Here is a 17,633-nt window from a genome sequence, read left to right as displayed (position 1 = left end):
ATTTTATTGCAGTGTTTGACAATAATATATATATATTTCCCATATCCGTATGGAGTCTTGTGCTTTCTGCCTGTGCACTGCTGACAGACAGGAGCTGTAGTTCGCCACAGCTTCATTAAGTGCTCGCTGTGTGCTTGCTCTTGGGTCAGTGTGGCTTTCTCTCACATGAATGAATAGCAAATGAAAAGCATTTCATGACAAAAAGCACGGAGGAGCTTCTAGGAATATTTGCTCATGAAAAACAGGGGGGAAGTGGTGCTTTTTTTTTTTCTTTTTTTTTTAAAGTCAGTGATGTGGAGATGCAAAATGCACAGTGAGTCATTTTGCATTTCATGGGAAGGTTAATTGGCTTTATTGGTGAAATTGCTCAGAGTGTGTAAACCAGTCAGAGGTGCAACCTTGGAAAATAAGACATTTAATCACTCTGACAATGCACGTACATAAGACACTGAGGCACGGATATAAACAGAGGATTTCAAAGTGCACAGGTGTGAGGCTGCAGATTCATTTCACATTCAAAAAGATGTGTAAAACAATGAGGGGATGTCTGCCTTTGTTTTTTCCCTCATCTATATTCAAATTATTTATGGAATCACTTCAGCATAACTCTTTTTTTTCCCACTTTCTCTCTGGAATTTAACATGTAAAGGATTCAGTGCCTCAGTGTACTGAGTATAAAGTTGTGGGCGAGAGTAGAAAGTGAAAAGACAGGGGAGGAAAAAAAAAACAAACAACTCTCCACCCCCACAGTATGTTTTTGAAGCTCTGAACTTGGCAGAAGAGAATCAGAATAGAGGCGAGAAGAAGTGAGGGAGAGCGGCTTGGCTGGTGGAGAAGCGTAAAAGAAATCAGTGCGTGCAGCTCTCTCTCTGCGTCTGCAGGCAGGTGCTGTACAATGATTTTTGGAATTAATTAAGTCTCTTGTGCAGAAAGAGGGAGACTGTAGAGCAGAGGCAGCTGCAGAGGGAGGGAGGGAAGTAAGTATGCTGGAGCCTTGACCTTATTTTATATGTTGAAGTTAATGGAAAGGAACAAGCACTGTCATCACACGTTCTGCCCTCTCATGTGTGTCACATACAAAAAAACCCACATTATGCTTTCATGACTGTGCAAACGTAGCTTTAAAATCTCTCTCTCACTAACTACTTTGCGTGTGTGTTATGAAACTGAAGGTCTATGTTATAATCTCGACCTCTCTAAATGTTCTCAGATGTATATGTGACTCACTGTGTCGACCTCTCCTCCTGCGACTTGTAGGTGGTGACCACGGGAAAAAACAGCAGAGGATACCACTACATCCTTGCCAACTTGGTGAGAGAGCTTAAAAATATTAAATTCAACACAACACTGATGCAATACAGTACGAAGGCATGTAACTCTCTTAACAGCATAGTCGAGCTGACTGTAGTTTTCCCAATAAGTACTTATGTTAGATTTCCAATTGAGTAAAGTTGAGCAATTAAATGTTTCATCTGATTAATTTGTTCAGTTATGACATTTTACAACCGATCAGTATCTGTGCTGTTTATGTCATCATGTGAAAACACAGATCATAGCAAGTCCATAGCAAGTGATTTGTCAATTGCTATATATTTGCTCATTTAAAGGGCACTTTTGCTGACGTGTTTACGATGTGATTTTTCTGCTGATGATAAATAACCATAACAACTGTTTAGGACAATGCTCCACTCCCAACAACAAACAATACAGGATCCAACCACGAGGTGCATTCAATGACCCTCAGAAATGTAAAAACTTGGTGCTGCCACCCTGTGAAAAGATCTGTTAATTTTCTAACAATATCATGACATTGATATTTTCTGAGGGCATGGAGATAGGTGGCTATATGCTTCAAACTATTTTTATTCTATGGCCTTTAAAATCCTCCTAATATTTGACGACTATGTACTAAAAAAGGCAATCATTCCAATATTGTTGCACTTTGCTCTCAGGGCTTTTCCAATGTGAGCCTGGATAGAGTCTTTTCTGGTGGAGCCAACATCACAGGCTTCCAGATCATCAACCCAGACAGCACCATCGTCCAGCAGTTCCTCCAGCGCTGGGAGCGCTTGGATGAAAGAGAATTTCCAGAAGCCAAAAATACTCCTCTGAAGGTCCGTGAAGCATGTTGCCGCTTTCTGCATTTACATTTTAATTTACCATCTTCAAAGACCCCACTTTCTTTCTCGCCCCTGCTTCTTCTAGGTTTTAAGGTATAATTCTGCTGAAACCAGAGAAAATATGTCATTCTCAATCATTTCTGAGTTGTTGCTAAAATAACTCTCCACTTACTCATCCTTGAATAGAGGCTGTTTTCATACTCTGACAATTTCTATGTCAATCACGATGTGAGGCTGTGATTTCCTTACTTTCATCAGTGGCACTGTTCACTGAATCACTCACTGTTAACTGAATGTTGTCACTATGATTTCTTGTGGCCTTTATTGCAGTACACATCAGCGTTGACCCACGACGCCATCTTCGTGATCGCAGAGGCTTTCCGCTACCTTCGGCGACAGCGAGTGGATGTGTCTCGCAGGGGGAGTGCAGGTGACTGCCTTGCCAACCCTGCTGTGCCCTGGAGCCAAGGCATTGACATAGAGAGAGCCCTCAAAATGGTAAGGCCAGAGGGCATTAGCTGTCTTTAAAACTTGCATGCATGAATTTTATCTGAGTATTCATTCATATGGTGTAAGTGAAAGAGTTCAGGTAATGCTCCATTTCCACGCTCTGGTCAAAATCCATCAATCCTGCTCCAGTCCATTCACATGCTCTGCTCCTTATATTATTTAGAACACAATGCTGTATATTACAAACACTTGCTTGTGTAATTAACATGTGTCGTCATTATTTTCTCGCTGCTTGGCAGGTCCAAGTACAAGGTATGACAGGAAACATCCAGTTTGACACATTCGGCCGACGATCTAATTACACAATCGACGTGTATGAGATGAAGTCAGGAGGCCCCAGGAAGGTAAGTGGGCATATGACCTTAGAAACATGCTGCAGTGTGTCCATTTTTTCCCCACAAGCTTGGACAGGTGTCGTTTAGCTACTTAGCTTGACAGATGTAGTACTTGTCAGAGTCTGTTAATGTAGATGCTGAATGATTATCTCCACCACCATTAACAAAACACTCTGTTCTTAAACACATATATTAATCCTTGGATGATAAAGTGTTATTTTCAGTAGTACATTTAAATCAGAGGTCTCAAACTCTCGGTTTATTTTGAAATTCTGTGAAATTTTGTCACAGATATCGTACAGCAAAACCGTGATGAATTGTGTCATAGTTTTAATATCATATCACACGTCTCTACTGAAAAGTTGCTTTATCTAAAAAAAAAAAAAAAACCCTACTAACCAGTTTTGATGCTCTGGGGGCCCCCAGATCATTTGACTTTGAGACCCCTGGTTTAATTATTAGCAAAACTTGTCCTAAATGTGTCCTAACACCATAATGTTGTCTTAAAACTATTCTTGTGAATTTGGAAGATTATAAGAATTGTTAATTATCTAAAATTAGGTATAAAAAGCAATTGCAACGACCACTTTAGCTTCATGCTAACAACACAATCTATAGCCTGCACTATATGAAAACCAGAACCAGCAGCTGAAGCAAAAACAACATCCACTTCAAACAGCCATGAGCATTTATAATGTCTTCCCTTATGTGTTATGTCTCACTATCACGTGTTTTAATCCAAAACTCTGCTGTTAGCAACTAAGATAATGACTCAAAGCTAACGGAGCAGGGCTTAGGGCCTGTCCCAATTCAAACCCTAGCCCTAGATTTGAGCCCTTGCCCTAGGTTTTGCGCATTCCAGCGAGGGTGTAGGATGTCCCAATACTTTAGGAAGCAAGGGGAAGTGCCTATCTTCCCCTAAAAATGCCCCTCACCACCAAGTCAGCTCTGGACCAGGTTTGCGGGCAAGGGAGTATCCCATGATGCCTTGCACACTTAGCCAGCGGCGATTTTCTGGAACAATATGGCGGCTACTGGTGCAAACGCCGATATGCAAACGGAATATATTCGCAAATAAAAGTCTGAAACGTGTTGGAATGTGTTAGTTAGATGTATACAGACTGTTAAGTTATAGTTTGAAAATCGTTATTTGACGACGTTCGTAAATATGCTTCGCAAGAGTCTGCCCATGACCGGGGTGTGTGTGTCATGTTCTGTTTAGCATATTTCTTCTCCGTTGATTTAGCAAAAGATAAATCAACATAGCTCTGTTGGAAGTTCTATATGGTGGTATTGCAGTTCACAGGCAATGTCCATCAACGCCATCTACTGGACTCGGGTGAAATCAGACACGTCGATGATACCTGTGATGTAGGGAACACATTCGCTACGCTAATTTGCAAACTAGTGGTGTCCCATTTCTTAGGGGAACATCTTCCCTTGCACTTTCCTCATTGAGGGGACTTTACTGTGGAGGGAACTCATAGCCAGTGTTCTCAGAGCAAGTGAGAGAATTGGGACTGGGCCTTAGCCTGTAGTGGTGGCTCAATTGTGTCATCGAGTCATGTTTAAAGGTGCCATATGTAAGAAAGTGACCAAAAACGGTTACTACATTCAAATTCAAAATACAGAGGTCTTTTGGGTTTCATTTTCTGTGTAAGTGGCAACCCGTGGTTGCTCGGCAGCTGAGACTCTACTGATTGCAATGATTGGTAGACGGCGGTAGGTGGCGCCACATGCCAAAACATGATTTCAAAACATAAACATGATTTCCAGTCTGCAAAATATGTTTTTAATGCAAATATTTTGTCTGTACTGTTGTTGTTGGTGAGTTCAGTTTGTTATATGAACATTATTCCTGAGTCTCTGTGACATATTAGGAGGATTTTATGACCAGTTGATTTAGATTTATTACATAATGCACCTTTAAGCCGATAGTAAGTTAAGTACACAATATTTTTAGGCACTCTCAGAAATATTTTCTAACCTGTATAATGTCTTAGATCCAAATCTCTGAATCCATTTCACAGGGACTCCACATATGTTGATATATCTCAATATAATGTGAGCTAATTGTTCCCTCTACTCTGCTGTAATTAGGCAAACCAAAAGCAAAAACAATGTCTGAACATACATACACAGACACACAATGTTGGTGTAGAGGCCAGCTTCATGACCCTGACCCTTCACAATAGTGGTCCACATAGCTCAGCTCACAGGTCAACGTACATCACAGCGGAACCTTATATCCAGATACAGTGCGAGGAAATCTGCAGTGACAACTGAGTGAGTACTGTGTGTTCCAGACATGGATTGTTTTTCTTGGCTGAATTCACCCGTGTGTGACAGAAATAAACATAATGCAGCTCCGGGAATCATCTTGGGTTTTGCAGACACAGGCCACCAATTGTTTTTTTGTCTTTATTGTTCTGTATGTGTTTTATAAATAGAGCACGAGAACAACCTCCTGCATACGCGAGATAAGGCACATTTTTTTTACAATTATAGCATTTTTATTAAATTTATCAGTGTTCTCGTACATTGGTGCTGCTCTCCTCTTATATAAGAGAGAACATTTGCTGAGCCAGGAATAGATTACTCCTACTCTGCTGAGTGTAGCTCAGGTGAAGTGAGAAACACCACTACAAGCTTCTTTTTCTGGGAGAGAAAATATATGTTGGGCAAAAGCAGCACACACACAAAAACAATTCTGTTATACACATAGAAGCGACCGATTCACACCCACTTGGGAGGCTGTACTGTGAAAAATCTCCCTCTGCTTCTTGCAATAACTGTGAACCTTTGTATCATTTTCAGATCGGCTACTGGAACGAATACGAAAAATTTGTATATATAATGGATCAACAGGTCACCAACGAGTCCTCTTCTGTGGAAAACCGAACAATTGTGGTCACTACTATTATGGTACACACTTGAGCAGGTTTTAAATGTTTCACTTTAAGATTTCTGCCACTCAAGGTCAAGGTGTCCTTTGTTGCAATCTGTCCTAGGAGGGTAGAATTATTTTGTTTTCTGTTGCTTTCCATCCACTCACTACATGTTGAAACAGTCGATTCACCAAGAGTGTTTCAACTGTATCCGTGTGGGTGCCAAAGCATTTTGATTTTTTTATATTAGGGTGGGCTGTCGTAGTAGTGACGTCACAATAACGGCTTTGGTAACGATAAAATGTAGAGATAGGCTCCATCACATTCACATTCAGTGCATACGTAAGTAAAAATGTTTCCCCCTCATTAAGTAAAATGTCAGTGACGCTGTGGACAGATGGTCCAGTCGGTTGAGCCTCAGTGATTGGAGATGAAATGATCTGCACAAAAGGACATAAACAAACAAAGGTGGAAACCTATGGCTGTTTATTTCTCTGTGTTCAAATTTGCTTCACGTTAACAAAGCGCCTGGCACTGAGTCATGTTATTAGATTTGTTTAAATTAGGCTCAGGTGTAGAGACAGTGATAGTTAGATCAGTGACAGTCATCATCAGCCATTTTTAAATGTACGATAAGGTGCTCCTTATCTTACATTTAAAATCATGGCGTCGTGTTCTTTCTGACTTTGTCTATGATGTTTTCATCCTAGGCAAATTCAGAATGTAATAGCCATACATTCTCATTTAAGTCTTCAAATACTCATTATCTTCATGACCACACAGTCAGAGTGAGGGAAGAGAAATAGGGAGAGATGTGTCACCACATTTTTTTTTGTCACTGCCATGCCTTTGCTTTGATTTAAAGGTGCCATATGTAAGAATGTGGCCAAAAACAGTTACTACATTCAAATTCAAAATACCGAGGTCTTTTAGGTTTCCTTTTCTCACGTAACTGGCAACCCGTGGTTGCTCGGCAGCTGAGACTCTACTGCCTGCCATAATTGGTAGACGGCGGTAGGTGGCGCCACATGCCAAAACATAAACATGATTTGCAGTCTGCAAAATATTTTTTTTAATGCAAATATTTTGTCTGTACTGTTGTAGTTGGTGAGTTCAGTTTGTTATATGAACATTATTCCTGAGTCTCTGTGACATATTAGGAGGATTTTATGGCCAGTTGCTTTAGATTTATTACATAATGCACCTTTAAGACAACTCTTTAGTTGAGTATTATAGTCATTTCATGACTTCATTTTGTTTTTTGTGTGTTTCATAACTTTAAATATTCACTGTTCATGTCCAATGAAAGACCACGCTATTATTATAGCATGTGAATCTTTCATATTTTTTTTATCTTTTATAACATTGCACATATCTTCACAATGGAAATGAAGGTGAAGGACAAGAGGAAGAGAAACAACTGTAGATGTTATAATATTATAAAGGCATCATGTAGCACTGAGGATGATTTCTAGAACATGTACTGTACATGCTGTGTGACAAACTGAAACCCCATCGCTGACTTTTCCAAGATGACACAAGTTTCTAAAGAAAATGGCAAACATGTTTTAAAGGTTAGAGGACATACAGAGATGCTGTGGAGGGAAATTAAACAACAACGTAAAGTCTGGCCAGTGCTTTTCTGAGGTGGCTTACACATATTGTACACTTAATAGTTGTCAAATTAATGAGTAAATCTCGACGTTCAATGCTGTCACTGACATTTATTTTATGAACTGGAAAAGTGCTCCATTTGACTTGTCCTCCACTTGTGCGATGCTGATGCAAAGCACATGTAAACCCAACCCCCCCCCCGCCTCTGTCTGTTGCCCATTTCCACAGATTTAGATTTTGGATGAGCATAGCATGAGGGAGCCTTGATGTCCTGCTTCGCCTCCTTTTTTATATGTTTTACATGCGTCCCCCGCCGGCCCAGGTGGCCTCTTTAACTCCAGCAGTGACCTGCTTTTTGTCCCACAGTAACTTGCCCGTAACTGACGCATTTAACCTCTGCTTTGTTTGTCTTTTTTCTATGTTCCCTTTGTGTCCTTCTGTCATTCCCGCATGTGTGAATGCTACAATACCAGTCAAGGCCCACGATGTTGTTTTGTTTGTGCATTCTGTGCCATGAACTCAAAACTCTGTTTAATTAACAGGAAGCTCCATACGTGATGTACAAGAAAAACTATATGCAGATGGATGGGAATGACAGATATGAAGGCTACTGTGTCGATTTAGCTTCTGAAATTGCGAAACATGTGGGCATAAAATATAAGCTGTCAATAGTGCCAGATGGGAAGTACGGTGCCAGAGATCCAGAGACCAAGACGTGGAACGGGATGGTGGGTGAACTGGTTTATGGGGTAAGTGTCTTTAAGAGAGGAGGGGTTTTTCACCTTCTTCTTAACCCTCAGGTTTGCTCAGGCACAATTTCAGTACACATATTTTCATGTTTAAAGGGGACATATTATGCAAAATCATCTTTTTAATCATTTAAATCCTTATACTTGGTACTCTGGAGGCCCTATCAGTCGGCAAAGTGTGAAAAAAGATGAGTCACTCGTGTTTTTGTGGTCCTCCTCAGTCTAAGTACAGGAGATAAAACACGCGATGTTGACTTCCGCGCTTATTGGGACGTCACAAGACGCTAAATTCCTGGAATTGTTGTCTCGCACGGCTCCGCTTAGTCCGTAAAACACGCTGGCGAGGGCAATGGTATCCAAAAACCAGAAGTCCGCGAAAAGTTCTATTCTTGGCTCCACAGTGCAGCACAGAGTTCTACACAAACTTCCAGCCTCAGAGGATTTATCTGTCCAGTGGATACATGTTATATATGACGGCAATGTGCCTGCTAGAGCCTGCAAATGATCACTTTTCCAAATGCTAACTGCTGTGAGCTCCCAGTAGCCTCTGTGGCTGATGTCATTTCCTGTCCCTTAAGTTTCAGTTTTTTTAAGGTGGACCTAAAGAGATACTACTAAACCGAGCCTTCTGAACAGGGCTGTTTTGGCAGGGTGATTGAACTGCTGTGGTGCTTCATCCTTATGGTATTTTGGCCAAAGCATGTCACAGACATGTTAATAGGGTATAATATGACCCCTTTAAAGTGAACATTAACATGTAAAAATGCTATAAAATATGTTTATCAGCTTCTTGTCTGCCATGTTCAGCCAACTCAGTGATTGTGAAAGCTGTTGTCATTGAGCGCTCAGAGATCAGAGCAGAAAAGTTCATATTTATTCTCATTTATTTAAAGAATTTTCTAAACTTTTCTGTTTTATCATCTGTCTCGTGGCTCCCTCACACTTGAACTGGCTTTAACCAGATGATTCTGCATCATTTATGAGACCTCAGCCGCCGAACGAATGTTAAAATTCCTCACACGGCACAGTGGAGTCCTGACAATCCTTCATTCAAACAGTGCTACAGTGCTGATTTCTTCGTTCAATATCTGCAGTTATGCGTACACCAGTATTAATAGCTTAGATAAACAGAAATGACCTTCTGTAGTGAGTGAAATGGCCATTACAAGCCCTTAGCTGTGTTTTTGCATTAACAGTGAATTGCCATTGATTAGCCTGTCAAATGTTAATGAACTCATACCAGAGTAAATAATAGGCAGCTGCATTCAATTGCAATCCCTCCTAATCTAATAAATGAATCACCTAGGTCAAATATTCTTTTTTTGTTCTGTTTTCTTATGTTTTTAGTCGGAGTGTGGCCCAGTTATAATACCACTCCTCCCCTCAAAGAATCTCACTGTAAGCGTTTGTCACTGCAGTGAGATGCTAATTAATGAGCCTGTCAGGCGTTGCAGAGGATCTGATGGAGGTGAATTGAACAGGCTGATTCACATTTCATGGACTCCTTACACAATCCCCACCTCCTCAGTCTTCCAAACCCTCTGCTTGATTCATGGAGGAGATTTGGATGGAGACAAAGACATTAACCAACTCCAAAGCTGAGTGACTCACATTTAAATGGCAGCAGCTTCTTCTCTTTATTCCCTGAATACACTTTGAAACTAAATGCGTGACCATGTTTATGTGATCATACGGCAGTGTGAATGAACAATAGTTTTTCCTGCATTTAAACGACATTTTAAGGTCCAGTGTGTAAGAATCCACTTTTTCCAAGTGCATCAGGGAACTACGGTGGCCTTCACATACCAGAAAGTATATAAACACCTTTACAACTTTGTCCACACTCCCACTCTGCACTGTTTACTCCTTATTCTCCATTGCTTTATCGAGTTTATGTGGGCAGAGCTGTTCGTTTTAATTCTTATAGTGAGCTTTTGCTTCCTTATCCCTTCAGATTGCTTTAGAAAGCCTTATTCTAAGGCTATGAAAGCCAATTTTACACATCAACATACTTTGCCGATAATCCTGAATTTTCCCACACTGGACCTTTAATACATTGATGGATATGTGTGATTTCATCTGTTGGACTAACATACAGTGTGCGTGTTCTCATTTTCACAGAGAGCTGACATAGCTGTGGCTCCTCTAACAATAACGCTGGTGCGAGAGGAAGTGATAGACTTCTCTAAGCCCTTCATGAGCTTGGGCATCTCCATTATGATTAAGAAGCCCCAAAAGTCCAAGCCCGGGGTGTTTTCTTTCCTGGACCCACTGGCCTATGAGATTTGGATGTGTATAGTTTTTGCCTATATTGGCGTGAGTGTGGTGCTCTTCCTGGTGAGCCGTTTCAGCCCGTATGAGTGGCATCTGGACGAGAACGATGAGGCCAAAGACCCTCAGAGCCCCCCCGACCCTCCAAACGACTTTGGGATTTTTAATAGCCTGTGGTTCTCCCTGGGTGCCTTCATGCAGCAAGGATGCGATATCTCGCCAAGGTTGGTTGTTGTGTTCATTCTTCACCAACTCCCAGTTGTCCTCGTCATCTCTCTGCATTTTATAGTCCCAAATGTACATTTCCATCCTACCATGGTGCATATGGGTTATTTTGAGCTTTGGTTATATTGCTCTCCACCTACACTCATGCCTCACTTCAATGCACTTTCCTCCCTCATAAAAAAAGCCTCATGCTACTGTACATCTTTGGTTCATTCTTTGGAGCTGCATGCTGCCAGTGATGCAGCTCATCACCAAAATAACTTATATCCACCATGCTGAGGGCTGTAAAATGCACAGGGGTCATTACATTTCATTCAAAGTAGCTGCTTGAATTCCTCATGACTCTTGGAGGGCTACCGTGTTTTTGCTGCATGTCCCATTTTACGCTCATCAATTTGGTGCATATAATTTATTTTGTGTGGAAAAAAAAAAACCTCCCATCAGCAGGATCATGAGTACTTCCACTCATGCAGCTCTTCCATTCATCTCTCCATCTCATTCATCTGTCTGTTTTGATGGTCTTTCTTTTGTAAGAGAAAATGTATGACAAAAAAAGATTTAATTCTGTGATTAAATTGATGTTGTGTTTTTTTTTTGTTTTTTTTTTAATTATCTTGTATTTCAGTCAACTACAAACAAAAACCCATTTTAAACATCTAAAGTCCCATGTGTGAGGTAGAATTGAGAGATATTATTGTGGCTTCTGACAGATATAGATTTTGATGTTGAAGGATAAATACTGTGTATAGTTGAGCTTAACCTGAAAGAAGCACAGAGGAAGTGACTTACTGAAAACACAAAGTTGAAATGAGTCTCCAGTGAATCAATTGAGCAGCAAATGAGGATCTTGCTGCTGATTCTACACTCTTGCCCAAGAGCACAATAAAGCTTAACAGAGACCAGCTGTTTCCAGGTTGGTAGGATTACAAGAAGTTATGAAGAACTTTATGTAATCTAGAGTATTCATTCCCATAAATGGGTTGTGGGATTTGTTTGGGGGGGTTGCCACAGTAACTTGGCTCATTTTTTTTTCTAACCTTTTAATACAATTTAAGTCAAATTATTTTAATTTGATAGGAATTGAAGATAAAATAGTGACATTGCCTGATTGTATGAATTGTTGTTTTTCCTTTTTATAAAGGTTCCAACTGGATCCCTTTCGGAGGGTTCCACCAAGAACCCTTTTAAAACCCTTTAAGGGTTTAAGCGTTTTAAGGGGTTCTTTGGATCAAAATGGTTCTTACTGGAACATTAGTGTTACCAAGAACCTTTGAAAAACCCTTTCTTCGGGAAAGGGTTTTTCAGAAGCAAATGGTTCCAGGTAGAACCTCAGCCCTTGTAGAAGAACCCTTTTGGAACCCTTATTTCTAAAAGTATACACACAGAATTCACCTTTTTGGACCACAATATTTTTACAATGAAGGTTTTTTTTTTGTTCTATAGTTAGTTTATAGTCAAAGTTTTGTTCTACATAGCCACAGCTGCCCCTAATTCTTCTCCTTTGGATACTGACCTAAAAGTTTCAAACGCTTAAGCACCCCCCGTCTTTACGAAGGATTTACAAAGAACAGGATGTCTGACAGGGAGGTTTGGCTCGTCACGCTGTTTTGTGGTGATCCACAATGGTTGTATTCCCTGTGGCCTAAATTTGTAGTGCACAGTGTCACATTTCACATTTAATAACCAGATCAAAGAAGAACAAATGCATCCACTCAACATCAGACTCATAAACTGATGACCTGGCACGAGAAGATGCTTACAGTTACTTGGCAACATTAAAGAAAAGTTCACAGCCTGCTTTAATTCACTGACGACAAGAAATGCACACAGTATAACAGTACAGTATAGTATGGTATATGGCTGTGGAATTAACCCAAGCGATCTTGGCTCGATTCTGGAGCAACAGAGGTCTGGCAAAGTGTCAAACTTTGAGCAGAGAAGTAGAAAGAAAACATCCTCCTACAGATTGGAGCACACTACTCTCACGTCTGTCTGCTTTACTTCCTCCTCTCAGGTCTCTTTCAGGGCGTATTGTTGGAGGAGTGTGGTGGTTCTTCACCCTCATCATCATCTCGTCCTACACAGCAAACCTGGCTGCCTTCCTCACTGTGGAGAGGATGGTCTCTCCGATTGAGAGCGCCGAAGACTTGGCCAAGCAGACAGAGATTGCCTACGGGACATTAGACTCAGGCTCCACTAAAGAGTTCTTTAGGGTGAGTGTCTCGTGTGGCCGACGTCTGTGCTGTCATTGTTGCTGTAACTGTAGTTAATGTTGGCCGAATGCTGAAAAAGTGTAAAGTGGGTTTTGATTAATGACCTGTCGGGTCATTATTGAAAGAAACAATAATGTCTATAATTGCATTTGTTGTGGACATTTCTCTGCTGCTGGTGAAGAATGAAACAGAGAACTTCTGCCGTCCGACAAGTTTTTATTTTCATTTCAAGGAAAAGGTCAATCTTCACAGGAGTGATCCTTGCTGGAGAAAGACCTTGCTCAAAGTGAGCCCTCCACATTTATACCTGAGCAACTTCTGAACAACCCTTTTGCTTTCCTCCAATAGGCAAGGAATCTACCTTTTCAGGGCGTAGCTATGCAACTCCCCTTTTTGCATTCCTCCAATAGACAAAGAGTCTGCCATTGAAGGCGGTGTTTTTGCCCCTCTTTGTCTACTGGAGATATTGGGGAGCCGACTCCCCGTGGATGCTGTAGGAAGGTGTCAGTTCAGGCTAGACACAATACACAATATACAATACACTATACACAAAGGACCTGGTATTCTCTACTGGGCAGGTATAGGGTGATGGGCAGTTTTAGCTCTGAGTCAGAGAAATTGAATTAACCATTACACATTGTACTCTGATACAGCATTTAAGACAAGTACAGTAATAATATGATACTTAATAAGTATACATAACTCAGTGGGACGCTGTGTTTAATAAAAACAGAAATTCCATGTGCAGTATGTAAGAATGAGTGGCATCTAAAGCCCTGTTCATCCCTACCTTTCCCACCCACGTGTCAGAGAACTACAGTGGCCTTCACATGCTAGAAAAGGATATTGTTCTTCTTAATTTGCAGAGTAAGCATCGACTTGAACTCGTAAAAAGTACACTCTGGGTGGTTTGGTAGAAATGTGTCAGTGCGAGATGTCGTTCTCCATTTAGCAATTAAGACTCTTGACTGAAGTACATAAAAAAGGCCCATTCTCAAGCTACAAAACCCACACAGTTTTATTTTCAAGCAATTATTATACACTTATACAAATATACTTATGGGTATTATATTAAATATCTGCCAATAAACCCTCCTAAATGTTACACACTGGACCTTTAACTGTTACTGAGGCAGTAAGCAGAGAAAAGAGAATTGCATTTGTTTTAAGTCATTTTAAAAGTATCATCCCATTTCCACTTTGATAACCACAAACTTAATTATGATTTCTACATATTAGTGGTTGCAAATTCCACTATGGTTTCAACATTAACTTTATTGAAGTCTACCAAATTTAAATGCTTTTGCAGCTCTGCATTTTTTTTGACAACAAGGAATAACGCACTCAATCTTGGTCTCAATAAACCAAACCGCTCAGCCTCGGGGGAACCTGCGCTTATATGTACTGGAGATTCATTTCTACCTTCACTACAGTAAAGTGCTCCCTAAGCAAAGGGAGCATATATTGTAATTAAAAAAAAGCTTTATACTTAATAAAACTAATAATTCAACATCAAGTAGTTTAGGCCTTTTAGTGGGGAACGTGGAAGATGGTGTATTCTGTGTGTATAGGTCTTTTACATTTCTAGTAGATTATCTTGTTTTTTGCAATCCATTTCAGGCTTGCTACTGTCACTTTTGAGCATGGAGCAAATCAAAATATAATCAAATTTAAACACGCACAGCTTTCAGGCGAAAAGCCAAAATACATTTTAGTGCAATTTAATTCTTGTTTAGCAGTGGAGGGGAGTGTTTTTGCAAATATGTGTGGAAACTGATTCAGTGTATAGTACTGAGTCAAGAGGTTATGTGTCTGGTTTCCATGTGGATTGTGTGGCAGGTCTATCATGACACTTTTTATACATGATATACAATATTTGACGTTTGTATTGTTGTAGATACACCAGTCATTATTGAAGGATAATTTGTTGAATAATTCTCTTTGTTAAGCCTGACTACTGTAGTGAGACTATATTTATCCGTCCGACAGCATTAGTGCCAGCCTTCAACCTGCTCCTGACAACCATACATTGCTGTCTTCACACACGTCCCAGCCTGTCATCAGCTATTATTGTCATGTTTACACAAACACGCAGACGAACGGAAACTGTGCATATGTCACGAATGAGCTCGAGCCTCCGATTTATTACATCTCGAGTGAATTATTTATGTTGCTGCACACAACACTGCCCCGACAGTTTGTCAGTTCAGCCCTATGTTTTCTTTTACTGTTCACCTACCAGATGTCATGTGGGATTGACTCACGCCGCTGGTGAACAGTCGATTATTAATTTCCCACATTTTCACACACTGTGTACCAGTATGGGGACATCCTTTACAGCACTGGATATCATTTCCTCTAAGGACACTGTCATCAGACGGTCAGACAGCGAGTGTTGTAACCAGCGATAACGCTATGGTCAGACAGCGAGTGTTGTAACCAGTGATAACGTTATGGTCAGACAGTGAGTGTTGTAACCAGTGATAACGTTATGGTCAGACAGTGAGTGTTGTAACCAGTGATAACGCTATGGTCAGACAGAGAGTGTTGTAACCAGTGATAACGCTATGATCAGACAGCGAGTGTTGTAACCAGCGATAATGTTATGGTCAGACAGTGAGTGTTGTAACCAGCAGTAACGTTATGGTCAGACAGCGAGTGTTGTAACCAGTGATAACATTATGGTCAGACAGTGAGTGTTGTAACCAGAGATAACGTTATGGTCAGGAAGCGGGTGTTGTAACCAGTGATAACGTTATGGTCAGACAGTGAGTGTTGTAACCAGTGATATCGCTATGGTCAGACAGCGAGTGTCGTAACCAGCGATAACATTATGGTCAGACCGCGAGTGTCGTAACCAGCGATAACTTTATGGTCAGACAGCGAGAGTTGTAACCAGCGATAGCGTCTACGGATCACTTGTTCCTGGTCCCATTGCGGACATTTCCTGAAAATTTCATCCAAATCCATCTGTGACTTTTCGAGTTATGTTGCTAACTATCAGACAGACAAACAAACTCTGGTGAAATCATAACCTCCTTGGTGGAGGTATTAACCAGGTAAAAGTATACAATAGCACCCAGTTATAAATGGTTAAGAATAGTCTTCGGGTTGAGAAATAAGCTCCCCGTTGTAAACCCTACAGATTCCCAGTTTGACTGAATTCACAGTTGATACCTGTTAGTCATACTAGTGTCCACTCACATGTGTTGTGGTGTATCATCTACTGCATTTCCCTCTAAATGGACATCATGCTGACAGCATGCTCTATTGAAGATGACCTGGCACTAGAGACTGAGTCCATTAACTCCTCATGAAAATGTTCACACAGTTGTTTTTGTCAAGCCCTGGTGGCTAACCGCCGCCTCCACCCTCAGCCCGTTTTTAAACATGAAAAGCACATCTGAGCACATTAACGGTGGCTCGGTTCAGTTCGTGTGAGTCAGGACAGTGTGACAGTGAACCAGCGTGCTCTCTGAAAGTGAGGAAGGTAAAAGGAACTCACGCAGCCATCATTAATGTCATTATTTACACCTGTGATTCTCCCACTGTGACCTGTCACGGCTGATATACAAAGGGCCCAAATGGAGGTGCATCTCAATAAATTATTATTATCATTCTGTACTGCGCTTTGGTCCACTGTGCTTGTTATTGCAAACCTGTGGCGAAATATTACAAACCTTTATTTGTTTTAGTTTTGATGATTTTGGCTTAGGGCTAATGAAAACCCATATTTTAGTATCTCAGGAAATTAGGATATTACACATGACCTATATATATAAAAAATTGATTTCTAAAAGTAAAACAGAAGAAAAGTTGCTCCAAAGTTTGGAGGGTTTTGAGACTTGTTTTCCTCCTGTCAGATTATGATGCTGACTGTTGTGTCCTGAAGAGAAGACCCTGAATACATTTGAGAAAAAGAAATGTGTCAATCCAAAGTTCCCTCTGAGATGTTTCTCCACTTTAAGCGCAGAAGAAAAAGCTCACATTAGCCCCATGTAAATGCAGATTCTTGATCCTTTCTATCGTAGACAGCTGTGTACTCCTGCTCCCTGGTGACGGGTGATCAGACTGTTGCCGGCCATTTTTTAGCAGTGTACTGAGTGTCAGTGCAGGACTGTGCTGTTCATGTGCTGTTGCTGCTCCAGCTGGCAGCTCAATGTGCCACCGAGGTGAAGCTGTCAGTCCTGGAGAGAGCAGGTCACATGGCACCACAGAAATCTGCGAACACAGTCAAACAACAATAATAAAAAACGATCTCAGCTGGTGTTTGGCTTTGTATCGTGAACAAATGATCAAATGGGATTTTCTTCTCTTTTTTCGATCAGTTCATGTCAATCAAACTGAGAGTTCAAGCAATAGTTCTTGTTTGAGCAGAGAAGATGCTCTAAAGTGCAGTTTGACTGATGTCATTCTAAATCTGTTCCTTTAGTAGCTATTAACCTCACTTGGTCCTATAATAAAATACAAATGTTTTAATTAGAGCTGCCAATTGATTAAAACATAACTAATTACAGAATTTGCTTGATTTGATTGAATATTTAAATATATATATTTCTAATTTTTAGATTTTAAATAGTGTTAAAGGTTTAAATGTGGTTACTTTTGTATACAGTATATACACTTATATTGTACTAACATAACAACAGAACACATGCCAAAGTAAAGAGTATAATAAACCATAGAAAAATGAAATCATTTCTTGTTT

General features: G+C 40.5%; 1 protein-coding gene across 2 annotated transcripts in view; it reads left to right on the top strand.

Moving 5' to 3' along the window:
• LOC310927906 (glutamate receptor 3-like) overlaps window positions 1-17,633 on the top strand; it is a gene marked incomplete at both ends in the record, with an annotated part of 73,576 nt that overhangs the window by 46,838 nt on the left and 9,105 nt on the right. For both annotated transcript variants that reach the window (XM_083890319.1, XM_083890318.1), the window contains 8 exons: window positions 1,258-1,311; window positions 1,953-2,114; window positions 2,451-2,618; window positions 2,870-2,974; window positions 5,783-5,890; window positions 8,010-8,216; window positions 10,338-10,711; window positions 12,727-12,925. In XM_083890319.1, coding sequence (XP_083746445.1) covers window positions 1,258-1,311; window positions 1,953-2,114; window positions 2,451-2,618; window positions 2,870-2,974; window positions 5,783-5,890; window positions 8,010-8,216; window positions 10,338-10,711; window positions 12,727-12,925 — 1,377 coding nt within the window. The remainder of the gene's footprint in view (window positions 1-1,257; window positions 1,312-1,952; window positions 2,115-2,450; window positions 2,619-2,869; window positions 2,975-5,782; window positions 5,891-8,009; window positions 8,217-10,337; window positions 10,712-12,726; window positions 12,926-17,633) is intronic.

The sequence above is a fragment of the Microchirus variegatus genome, assembly GCF_963457635.1.
Source record: "Microchirus variegatus genome assembly, chromosome: 5".
NCBI classification, from domain to species: domain Eukaryota; kingdom Metazoa; phylum Chordata; class Actinopteri; order Pleuronectiformes; family Soleidae; genus Microchirus; species Microchirus variegatus.
This window is presented reverse-complemented; position numbering and strand designations above follow the sequence as displayed.